The sequence below is a fragment of the Geotrypetes seraphini genome, chromosome 1, assembly GCF_902459505.1.
Source record: "Geotrypetes seraphini chromosome 1, aGeoSer1.1, whole genome shotgun sequence".
In the NCBI taxonomy this organism is placed as follows: domain Eukaryota; kingdom Metazoa; phylum Chordata; class Amphibia; order Gymnophiona; family Dermophiidae; genus Geotrypetes; species Geotrypetes seraphini.
Genome location: NC_047084.1, coordinates 521706186 through 521719152, shown reverse-complemented (window position 1 = coordinate 521719152; position 12967 = coordinate 521706186). Strand labels below are relative to the sequence as shown.

Genomic DNA, 12967 nt, shown 5'->3' with positions numbered 1-12967 from the left:
CACACCTTAAAAAAAAATATATTCATATATAAAAAATTTTTTGATAAAAAATAAAAGAGAATAATTTAAAATAGGAGAATTTATGGGACCAATGATAGCTCACCTTTGGTTATTAGCTTGAAAAACAAATCGAGCTTTTAGCTGTGAGCGCTTGAGATCCCTATGATAATTCTCCAATAGTTCCAGTTTGGACACTTGGTTTTGCATTGTAGCCAAGTTTATAAGGATTTTGTGTGGTTCACATATATTTTTGAGGATTTTTAATGATAGGCGAACAACAAAAAAAAATTATTGGTGCCTTGGATTTTTGACCTGTTCCTGGGGTTACTTGAGGCGCTAATTCAGAAAACTGCAATTGGATAGACCACATCTGCTCTAGTTTCTTAGATATGGTTATGGGATAGTAGATATACCTTTGTGATAGTAGAGCCAAACATGAGCATTGCGTAAAAAAAAAAAAGATTGGCCTCCGAGGGAATATATGGTGGTTAGAGGACAAAATGTAATCAATGAACCTTTGGTAGCATAAGATAGACTCAGACTCATACTGCTACATCTATCTAGGCCTGATGAAACAATTTGTAAAGGTTTTGAAAAGGCAGTTCTTGCATTGAATACATAGCACATATGTTACACAGGCCGCGAAAATTGACCCCATCATATCCAAGCTGCTGACCACAACTACGGACTACAAAGCGTTTCGAAAAGATATAAAAACTATACTATTCAAAAAACACATCCCAATATTATAATCTACCCTCATCTTCTCACCCTTCATAACCTCCTGCAACTCACAACCAACTGCAATTTCGTCCCCATAGGCAACATCTAATCTAGTTGCAACGGGCGATAAGCCAATTCATATCTAGAAACACTGTTTCCCCAAATACCGAAAAATCAGATATAACAACCTAGGAACAGACGATTTTTTTGGTAACATAAGATTATGCTTTGTAATACTATGTAATGTAACATAAGGTTATGCGTTGTAATATAACATAAGGTTATGCTTTGTAATATTATGTAATGTAAGTTATGCAATGTACTGGAATAATAAGATAAAATAACATAAAGTAACTCTACGTAAAGTCTTGTAAAGTTATGTAAGATAAATTATGTAAGATAAATTATGTAAACTTAATGCAAGTTATGCAAGCACGATAAGGATAATGTAAAGTAACGCAAAGTAACTCCACGTAAAGTTATGTAAAGTTATGTACGAAAAGTTATGTAAAGTTAGGTATGCAAAGTTTGTAAAGTAATACAAATAATTGTATTGTCATCGCCTGGAAATGACCAGCCATCTTCTAATGTAATCCGCTTAGAACCGCAAGGCACAAGCGGAATAGAAATCACTAATGTAATGTAATGTAATGTAATGTAATGTTACCTAGATTTACCATGGAAAAACTGAAGGCAGGAATTTTTGATGGTCCACATATCAGACAACTTATAAATGACCCACATTTCATAGCATCAATGAATGAAATCAAACCATGTGCCTGGTCTTCATTTGTTCTTGTGAAAAACTTCCTTGGCAACAAGAAGGCAGAAAACTACACACAATTAGTAGAGAATATGCTCTTTCATTTCAACAGGCTTGTCCATTATCTGCAGTCACTTAGATTGCTTTCCAAAGAACCTTGGTGACTTAAGCAAAGAGCAAGGTGAAAGATTTCACCAAGACATAAAAACAATTGAAGCCCGATACCATGGAAGATAGGATGCACACATGATGGCAGACTATTGTTGGAATCTTATGCGGGATTGTCCTGGCAGATCCCACTCTCGGAAGTCTTACAAAAGGAGCTTCTTGTGTGTTAAATGACTGGAAAGTTTGTACCATAAACTTGTGCTTTTGCTATGAAATAAGTAGATTTTCATGTTGTACACTTAATTTTTAATATGTTTCTTTCCTTCATGCTTTAAAGACATTAATTTAAACACTACATTAAAATATCTTGATTTTTTTAATTGATGAGCAAAGTGAAGAGTGGTATATGGCACATGTTCTGTATCTCAAAAATTAGATAGGAAAAAACTGGTGCCTTTTTTTTTTTTTTAATCAGCAGGTCAAATCTACCCAGAAACAGGTCTAACACTTGAAGCACCAAAATGAGTGTTGGCCAGTGTTATTAGCTATACTTGATGTTGTTGCTGTCTGCCTTAAAGCTGTCAAATGACAGCACATAATAAGAACATGTTGAACTTGGAATACAGCTTGCTATCCTCAGGCAACTTAGTAAAACTCCTGTACCTGAGCTACTAAGGTTGAAGAGTGGTCTATTCATTATCGCCACTAAATTGAATATGAACTCTGATTAACACTGTTAGGAAGATCTTTTTTTTTAAACTGTGCTTGATTTGTTGCCCTAAGTACATACTCGTACATTCAGAGTTTTTGTACTGTTTTGCATATTGAGATAGTTGGGTCTTTCTGCTTCAATATTAAAAACACTTCAGATTGTACAAAATACTGCTGCTCAAATTATTATTTGATCATATGTCACCTATCTTATATGGATACTGTTAATTATATTTTGAGGCACTGTATCATTAGACACTATTGAGCATTTGTTCTGCCCTTCAACTAGACTGAGTGCCTAGAGTGGTGGCTAGGATTGTCTGGTTCATGTCTATTAACGTCCTTTATTTCTATCAAGTTTGACATGAAGAAACTTGAGTGTGTGCATACGTGCATTAATTGGATCAACAATTTGAAATGCTTTATGGAGAGAGAGATTAGAATGACAACATGCACCATTTTTAAAGCAAGCTTTCTTATCAGTGATGGCTAAGTATACAGTTAACTGTGTGTACAAAGTGACAATTACTTATATATGAGGGTGAATCAAAAATTAACAGCAATTGTTAAATTATGTGATAACCGGAACGGTGCTAGCAAAATGCAACATATGTTCTCATCCATTGCCTATTGGATAGTTTGTCCATGCATGGGCAGCGCTTGGCCTTTAGTCATGTGGCAACCATGAGGTCAGAAACATGGACATTCCATTGCAAGATTGTACCGTTCTTTGGGCAGAGGGTGTGAAACCTGTGGAAATTCACTCAGATATTGACTCAGCATGGTCATAGCATCACGAATCAATGAAAGCTTTGAGTGGGTGAAAAGGTTTAAAGCAAAAAGGATAGGTATAATAAACGAAGGTCATTCTGGTTGCCCAACAACATCGTGCACACAAGCACATTGATAGGGCAGATGACTTGATTTGAGAAAACCGATAGATAACTGTGTCTCAATTGGCTGCATGTTTGGTTATCAACTATGGGTCTGCATTTAGCATAATACATGATGACTTGAGACACAGGAAAGTCTGTGCACTATGGGTTCCCAAACAGCTTATTGATCTGTTCATGCAACAATGGGTGGAGGCTGCAACACAGTTCCTGAGATGGCATGAAGAAGATCTGAGTATTCTGGAGAGTACTGTCACTGGTGATGAGACATAGGTGCATCACTGTGACCCGGAAAGCAAAAGACAAGGCATGATGTAATAAAAGAAGTAATGCTCATCTGATTTTCGGGAGCAGCTGAAAAACTTATCTGCAGGAATGCAGAAGCTAGCTGAACAATACAACAAATGTGTCATCTTGCATGGGGACTATATGGAAAAGGGAATGTTCAATTGCTCACAATTACTTCTATTAAGCCCGCAAATGCACTTATTCCCACTTCTTACCCAGATTATGGAATGAAATCCTGCCAATTATCAGGTCACTGGCAGGATTATAAAACTTCATGAAAGCAGTTAAAACACACCTCTTCACTTAATTATTACCCATAAAGATAACTCATATCCCTACACCAACTTGACTAAATCTTGTCTATGCTATCCTGGGATTTACCCCCAATGATTTATAAAGAATTGTCAAAACTCTTCTACTGTTGTAACAATGTTATGTTGCTGCAATTAATCCAAACTCATGCTAGATTTCATACTGTGAACAGAATTTGTCCTACTACTGTGTCTGTGCCCATATTGCTAAAAGTGCCTTAAGAATCATCTTATCTTACTACTACTGTTCATGTCTGAGCAATTAATCCCAACTGATTTGTCCTACTACTGTATCTGTACCTATAAGAATAGCCTTACTGGGTCAGACCAATGGGCCATCAAGCCCAGTAGCCCATTTTCATGGTGGCAAATCCAAGTCACTAGTACCTGGCCAAAACCCAAGGAGTAGCAAGTCACTAGTACCTAACCAAAACCCAAGGAGTAGCAATATTCCATGCTACCGATCCAGGGCAAGCAGTGGCTTCCCCAATGTCTGTCTCAATAACAGACTATGGACTTTTTCTCCAGGAAATTGTCCAAGCCTTTCTTAAAACCAGCTTTCACTTATGATTTTATAGTGTTCTAGGCTTGTGCAAAAGAGGGTACAAGTACAAAGCTTGTGGAGACGGGGATAGAGAGATCCTGCAGTGACAGGAAAAATTTGTCTTTCTCAATAACAGACTGGACTTTCCTCTAGGAACTTGTACAAACCTTTCTTAAAACCAGCTATGCTATCCGTTCTTACCAAAACCTCTGGCAATGCATTCCAGAGCTTAACAATTTTCTGAGGGGAAAATTATTTCCTCCTATTGGTTTTAAAAGTATTTCCCTGTAACTTGGAGTGTCCCCTAGTCTTTGTAATTTTTGACAGAGTGAATAATCGATCCATTTGTACACGTTCTACTCCACTCAGGATTTTGTAGACTTCAATCATATCTCCTCTCAGCCATCTCTTTTCCAAGCTGAAAAGCCCTAACCATTTTAGTCTTACCTCATACGAGAGGAGTTCCATCCCCTTTATCATCTTGGTCACTCTTTGAACCTTTTCTAGTGCCACTATATCTTTCTTGAGATATGGAGACCAGAATTGAATGTAATACTCCAGATGAGGTTGCACCATGGAGCGATATAGGGGCATTATAACATTCTTAGTCTTGATAACCATCCCTTTTTAAATAATTCCTAGCATCCTGCTTGCTTTTTTGGCTGCTGCCACACATTGGGTGGAAAGTTTCATCATATTGTCTACAATGATACCCAGAACCTTTTCTTGCGGCTAACCCCCAAGTTGGAACCTAGCATCCGGTAACTGATTCAAGTTATTCTTCCCAATGTGCATCACTTTGCATTTGTCCACATTAAATTTCATCTGCTATTTGAATGCCCAGTCTTCCAATTTCCTAGGGTCCGCCTGCAATTTTTCACAATCCGTATGCGTTTTAACAACTTTGAACAGTTTAGTGGCATCTGCAAATTTAATCACCTCACTCATCGTTCCAATTTCCAGATTATTTATAAATAAGTTAAATAGCACCGGTCCCAGTGCAGATCCCTGTGGCACTCCACTGTTTACTCTCCTCCATTGAGAAAAATTACCATTTAACCCTATCCTCTGTTTTCTATCCAATAACCAATTCCTAATCCATAACTGAACTTTGCCACCTATCCCATGACACTTTAATTTTCTCAGGAGCCTCTTGTGAGGAACTTTTGAAGCTTTCTGAAAATGTAGATATGTTATGTCAACCGGCTCACCTTTATCCACATGTTTATTCACATCTTCAAAGAAGTCAAGCAAATTTGTAAGGCAAGATCTCCCTCTTCTGAGCCCATGCTGACTTCATCTCATTAAATCATGTTTGTCTATGTGTTCTATAGTTTTATTTTTTATAATTGTTTCTACTATTTTGTCCGGCACTGAAGTGAGGCTTACCAGTCTGTAATTTCCCAGATCTCCCCTGGAGCCCTTTTTAAAAATTGGTGTTACATTGGCCACCCTCCAATCTTCTGGTACTACAGCTGATTTTAGTGACAGATCACCAACAGCAGGTCAGCAATTTGTTACTGAAGAAGAGGGTAAAAGTTAATTGCATGGCTATATCCTGGTAGGTATTCTCAGTGGTTTTCTTTTCAGGCTTTTTCATCTCTGATATGCACTACAAACGAGCAGCTACAGACCTTTTTATAAACTGTGGAGTTGATGCAGAAAGCTAATAAGCATGAGATTAATGAGTAGTCTAACTAGTTAAGGGCCACTTGATACAGAAAGACCTCGGACTAACTCAGATCCCTGGACTCTTTGACAGCCTTCCTCTTCTGCTAACTGCCTTGGTCAATAAAGATTTTGCAAGGAACTGTGCCAATGAAACCCTCAAACTTTTTATGAACAGAAATTTGATCCGCTACATGAACAAGAATGCGCCACTGCTTGTCTTCCCCTGTTAATATATCTCCATTATGCTTTACAGTCCATGGCCTGCTTTGATCCCCATGCTACCCAAATCCCTCCCCCTTAACTATACTTACCCTTGCCCCAACTGGTACCCTTCTATAAATATTAACGTGTAAACCTCACCTTATCCTTAGATACACTGCCACGAAATCTGTATCCTTGATAAATTGTTAACCTTAATATTGTACCTAAGCTCGCTCTGCTTTTATAACCTCCCTGCTCTTCTATTACCCCACTCTCTGAATCTATGTTTGTTCTACTGGTAACCTGTTCTCAGAAACTGTTTGTTCTAGTGTTATCAGCCCTGAGCTTTCTGGAAGGGTGGGAAATAAATAAATAAAAGGTGGTAGATTTCAGATCATTTAAACCAGTGTTTCTCAGCCCTGTCCAGGAGGACTCCCGGGCCAGTCGGGTTTTCAGGATAGCCCTAATGAATATGCATTGAGCAGATTTGCATGCCTGGCACCTCCATTATATGCAGATCTCTCTCATGCATATTCATTAGGGTTAGCCTGAAAACTCGACTGGCCTGGGGGGTCCTCCAGGACAGGATTGAGAACCACTGATTTAGACTAATGCAGTTTTGAAGATGATTGATGCATGTACTTTGTCATTAACAGTTCATCACTGGTCCAAATGTGTAATGTGACCCCTGAGAAAGGTGTTTTATCGCCCTAACACTGACCACGTTGGGTCTCCCCATTTCAGTTGGTTTATATGTTCCTCTATGAATAAAAGCTGCTGTTTCATGCTACCTCACAAGTGGAAGCATCTTTCCATCCCTTCTTTTTGATCGGATTTTTACTCACTATTGAAACTTATTTTCCTGTTCTTTGAATTGTAGATTTCAGTACACAGCATATTAAAAATACACATTACAGAGGTGCTGAATAAATCCACAGCAGTGCGGAGAGAAGCCTTACACCTGTGTGCTGATGCCTACAGCATGACAAATCTAATGACAGGTCTGGGGCAGTGTAGCACAGAGCAGTGCTAAGGGACAGCCCCCAACCCAAACTCCTGCCCCAAAAGGGTAAAACTGGACCCAATGCAGAAACCTGGTGATCCATCTTGACCTTATACCATTGCACCTAGATTACAAAAACCCACAATTCCCACAAGTCCAGTGACCCACCTCCCTCCTACCCTAAACATTAAATCTCCCTTGCCCAACCTGACCTGCTTAAAAAAATCATTAGTGTCTACTGTGGCCCTCTTGCCCAGGCCCTCTCCAGATCTCATACCTCTAAGACAGTGGTCTCAAACATGCGGCCCGGGGGCCACTTGCGGCCCACCAGGTACTATTTTGAGGCCCTTGGTATATGTATCATAATCACAAAAGTAAAATAAAACAGTTTTTTGATCATATGCCTCTTTGACTATAAATTACAATATTATTATTAAGACTTAGCCAAAAGGAAAGGATTTATAAACTATAAAGAGTTTTACCTCATGCAAAATTGTCATTTCTTTAATAAGACATTAACTATTTTTTCTGAGGCCCTCCAAGTACCTACAAATCCAAAATGTGGCCCTGCAAAGGGTTTGAGTTTGAGACCACTGCTCTAAGAGGTATGAGGCAGGAGAAAAGCCTACTTGTTCTTGTCTCTGGCCTTATCTTCTAAATGGCATCACTCTGCCCTACTGTGGGGAAAGTCTGCCATATAAGAGCATTTTCCTCTTACTTGGTACATTCTAGTATGCACAGCAAAGAGCCAAGTGCCATTACTTTTAAGATGGCACCAGGGGCAGGTGTGACTGGGCATCTCCCCTGTTCAATTTAGAGTCTCTAATTACATCATATTAAATATATTTCTAGGCACTAGCAAGTATTCTCCTTTGCAGCCTTTAAAAAATTTGCACGGCTGCTCAGTTTTCTGTACTTTTGGGTACTGTCGAGTTTGATTCAAAAGTTTAAGACTCCAGGGAGCTAATGACAACCTGGGGACTCCCAAAGCACAGCTGCAGCTGATACCACCTTTTCAGGAGCTCTGATCCGTGCCGCTGCTACCCATGTTTGTACCTCCCAGAAACCAGGAGAAAACAAAGCTCTTGTCTTGTGAATTAACATACTTTTAATATTTTAACAGTAGAAAGGAAAGTTGAATGGCTGACTGCCATAAGTGCCAGGTGTCCATAAGGCTTCAGAAAGTCTCAAGCTGAATGGAAAGTATCTGCAAGGTTAGCAAGTAACATCCTGCTGCATCACCCACGACTTGGGGCTGAAGCGCCAGTCCTGTAAGAAACAGTTTCTAGATCAGAAGGGATGGGTGGGGGATAGAGTATCTTTGGCTGTGGGCAGCAGGAAGCATATGCCATTTAGTGCATGAGCCCAGGAAGCAGCAGACCCTCCCTGCTCCAAGACGTCACACAATTGTCTCCTTGGAGTTCCTTTTTAATGAATGCAGGCCCAGCAAAGCTTGCTGTGTGGAAGGCAGACTCACAGGCTTTGGGCTGAGAAGTATTACTTTCTGATTAGTCCGACGCCATTCATTGTATAATCTACAGTGGTACCTACATGACACCTGCAGGAGAGAACAAGCACAATGGTTACATATAATATCTCAGGAACCTTTTGTCTGTTTGCCTTCTACAATGAAGTAATTCAGAGAACAAAAGGGGGGTCAACCATACTCTTTGTTAATTCAGTGAAGATTACTGCTCTACCAAGGTTTCTTTTCCTGAAGTGACATGTGGGTTACTGGAGGACTATTCTGCAGAACTGAAGCAGGCTGTTTCCAAATCTTGTATTGCTATCTTACGATACAGTAAACAAAAGTGGTTTACAATAATAATAATAATAAAAACTAACAAAAAAAGTATGAAAAAGAACTCCATATTGGATAGAAGCTCCACCAAGGGACGTGCTGGATTATAAGGCTTTAGCAAATTGAACAAAGTAACAGGTGTCCCAGATTGTATAATTTTAAAAACTTAAAATAATCTTATATTGAACGAAAGCCAGTGGTTTTGAATTAAAAGAGGTGTTGCGTGACTGAACCAGATTTTTCCTGTAATCATCTTAATACACTTCCCCCCTCAATATTCACGTGTTCGGCACTCGCGACTTCGATGATTCACGTTTATTCCCCCTCCCATACTTACTTTTTAAAAACTCTACAACTTACTTAGGGCCAACTCTGACTCACTTCCACTTTCCTTCTGCCTCCTGGACCCCTCCACAACCTACTTAGGGTCAACTCTGACCAACTCCTGGTTCCCTTCCACCTCCCAGAACCCTCAACAACTTACTTTTTAAGGCCTGGTGGTCTAGCGGTGAAGCGATCTTTTTCGCTCCTGCCCTTTGCAAAGCCTCAACAAAAAAAATAAAGGCTGCCCTGAGCTCCCACTGTAATCTTAGTGCACTTTGGCCCTTAAGTTAGGTGGTGGTCTTCCTTAGGGAGAAGATACTAGTTTGGGGGTTCTTAATCTTATTTATGCCATGGACCCCTTTGAGAGTCTAGTGAAACCTACAGCCTCCCTTTTCAGAAAATTTTATTTAGATGCATAAAACAAAATAGATTGTATTGCATATCAGGCCAATTATACCCAAATACAATTCACATTTAAAAAACAACAAATGTGTGTTGACCTGTTTTGGAGACAAATGTACTTGTTTAGGTGTAATAATTTTAGACAGTGAGATTTTGAAGTTAAACATTTTTGCAGTCTAACATTTATGGAGGCCATAAATTGCTTTGTTGCCTGCATTCATTATTGAATGAAAAGCTAAATTTATGTTAGAGATTAGTAAAATAAAGTTGTAATTACTTTCTCATCCAAGTTCACTCCCTGAAATCTATGGGAGGGCTGTGGATCCCAAGTAGAGAATGACATGTGACAAAATTCATCACCGTTCCCGTCCCCGCAGATAACCGCGAGAAACCATCTTCATGTCATTCTTTAAAGAGAAAAGGGAAGAATCAGAGTATGAATGGCCAAAACCACTGACCCGCAAGCTTTGCTTTGAAGAATGCTGGTGTAGAAGGACCGAGGTTGAAATAGACACTAGAAAATGACATGGGATTATTTCCCGCGGTTATCCGTGGGGACGGGAACAGTGATGAATTTTGTCACCGTGTCATTCTCTAATCCCAAGTTAAGAACCTCTATGCTAGAAAAACTGTATTGCAACCTCAACCTTATATCCTAATACAGTATTGATCACTCCACAGAGCATTGATCCTATGCAGTATACCTTTAACATCACAAATCTTGCTTCAAGGCATCTTTTTCTTTTGACACTTGACCACATTGTTATTTGGTTTTATTTCTATGCTCTTATCTCTTTCTTATGTCACTTAGGGCTCCTTTTACTAAGGTGCGCTATGCTTATTTGCGCTTGCTAACCACGCACTAAACACTAACGCATGCATGTTAGTCTATGGACGTGTTAGCAGTTAGCATACGCTAAAACGCATAGCGCTTCTTAGTAAAACAAGGGGTTAGTAATCCGCCTTGAAACTTTGAGAAAGGTGGAATATAAATAATTTTAAATCTGGTTTTGGGGGGGGGGGACCTTAAGGTGGACTGTACAACTGTTGTATTTTATAAATTTAGGGTATTTTACTTTGTAATCTGCCTTAAACTATTGGCCAAGTGGAATATAAATTCTCCCTTGACAATAAGTTATTTTCCCACGGGTAATCACAACCTGCCTTGTGTCAGCATAGCTATCGCTAGCAATCAGCATTTTCAGTTGGCATAGCTAATGTCAGCAAAGGCCTATGGGAAATTATATCAATCTGACTTTGGCATGTGAATGCAGATGGACCCTGAGTGTAGGTAGACTGTTTCATATAACCCAAAAAGATGGTTTTAAGTAGCCCTGATTGAATCACGATTAGCTAAAAGGTGTTAATGTGTTAATGTCTGATTAAGAGGGTGCTTAGGACAATGGGTCCAGGTGCACAAATAACTAAAGTTAATCAGAAACTATTGTCAGAGACAGACTGGAAATACATATATGAGTACAGCCTATTTTTCTCCTGTCTACGAAGGAGGGGGGAGATTTAACTTCTATTGAAGCTCAATAGATTCTGGTTTTTAAAATAAGTTTACAAACTATAAAAGCCCCCTCGCAGCATCACCCCCCTCTCTTGGCTCTTGGCACTCTGGTCCTCTCTTGTTTCTCTTGAGCTCTCTCTCTGTCTATCCTTCTCTTTATCTATGGAACACGAAGCTTGGACCATCACCCCATCCCCCTTTTCTCTCTCTCTGCCTTTCCCTGAAACTTCAGGCTTCTATGTCTCTTTTTTCCTCTGAACTCTGTAAGGCAGGGAAACTGCATTGCTCTCTCATTAATTGTAATGCTTAATTGTAATGCTTATAAATATTGCTTTTCTGTAAGCCTATTTCTATAATATAATCTTTATGCAATCACCTCTGGCTGTGCCTTTTTGATTCTACTTCCTGGTGAATCTTCAGTGAGGGAACTGAACCTGGGACCTGGCGTGTGTAAGGGCGCCGCTCAAGTAACCCCTACAACCATATATTGTGGGGGCCACTAACAATCCTTACATTTTGGGGGCTTGTCTCGGTCTTTCCTGATTTCATTTGGGTAAGTAGAATTCAATTTTTTTTTTCCTTGTATGCACTGTGCAATAGGATTATGTATAGACAGAGTGAGATAGAAATCAAAAGACCTTGGAAAACCCTTAGATTGATAGTACGTTAGACTGGATGACACACTGGTGAAAAGTTCCAGTAATATTGTGGGGTTTTATACTTGGTGAGATTTTACTTATCAATAGACTTTGTATTTTTGATTGATAGACAGAGTGAGATAGAAATCAAAAGACCTTCTGGAACCCTTAAATTGTTTTAGACTGGATGACACATTTGTGAAAAGTTCCAGTAATATTTTGGGTTTTATATTTGGTGAGATTTTACTATCAAAAGGCTTTGTAGTGTTACCTGTGCCAGTTTGCATTTTATGATTTGCTATTATAAGCTTGCTAGGGTGTTGCATGTAAGAATATTTGAGCAGCTCTGAAGAAAAGCATGGTCCAAAATTAAAACAGTCACTCAATTAAGACATGCCACATCTGTACTAATAACTTTTACTTTTTTACCTTGTGCTTTTAATTCTATTTCTTGTCAGTCTCTGCCCTGGTGAAAGACCCAGTGCACACTGGACTGGAACTGGCAGCTGGCATCTGTCCTCTTCTAACAGACTTCTTATATTTTTTCCTGCTAAACTTCTGCCTGCCATTTAAAGTGTGTGCAAGTGTGGGCATAAGTGTATTATTTATGCCAATGACTCTTGCCTAACACGCTTTACCTCGATTTTCTACCTATTAACTAAAGTCTCCCTCCTTCATCAGTGGGAGCATTTCAATCTCAAAGGCTACACACAGACAGGGACATTTAGAAGGCCATATAAATATATGAGCAAGGCCCACAAACCAAGGCAGACTTCTGCAGCCTCAAATATGAACCCTTTTGATTTTCAAGAACTCACAGATATTAGAAACATAGAAACATAGAAAGATTACGGCAGAAAAGGGCTATAGCCCATCAAGTCTGCCCACTCTACTGTCCCACCCCATTAAGTCAGAGTGCTGCTCGACCCACGTAGAGATCCCACTGGATGTCCCATTTATTCTTAAAGTCGAGCACACTAGTGGCCTTGATCACCTGCACCGGTAGTTTGTTCCAATATTTTGACAAAAAAGGGGGTCCATATGAGGGTAATTTTCCAGAATACACATGGCAC

The 12967-nt window shown here is 39.4% G+C and overlaps 1 protein-coding gene across 1 annotated transcript in view; it reads right to left on the bottom strand.

Annotated features, from left to right (window-relative positions):
• Positions 1–8306: 8306 nt before the first annotated feature.
• The window catches only part of MARCHF3 (membrane associated ring-CH-type finger 3), a 166794-nt gene continuing 162133 nt past the window's right edge, over positions 8307–12967 (bottom strand). The window contains exon 5 of the mRNA XM_033928983.1: positions 8307–8774. Coding sequence (XP_033784874.1) covers positions 8616–8774 — 159 coding nt within the window. The 3' untranslated portion in view covers positions 8307–8615. The remainder of the gene's footprint in view (positions 8775–12967) is intronic.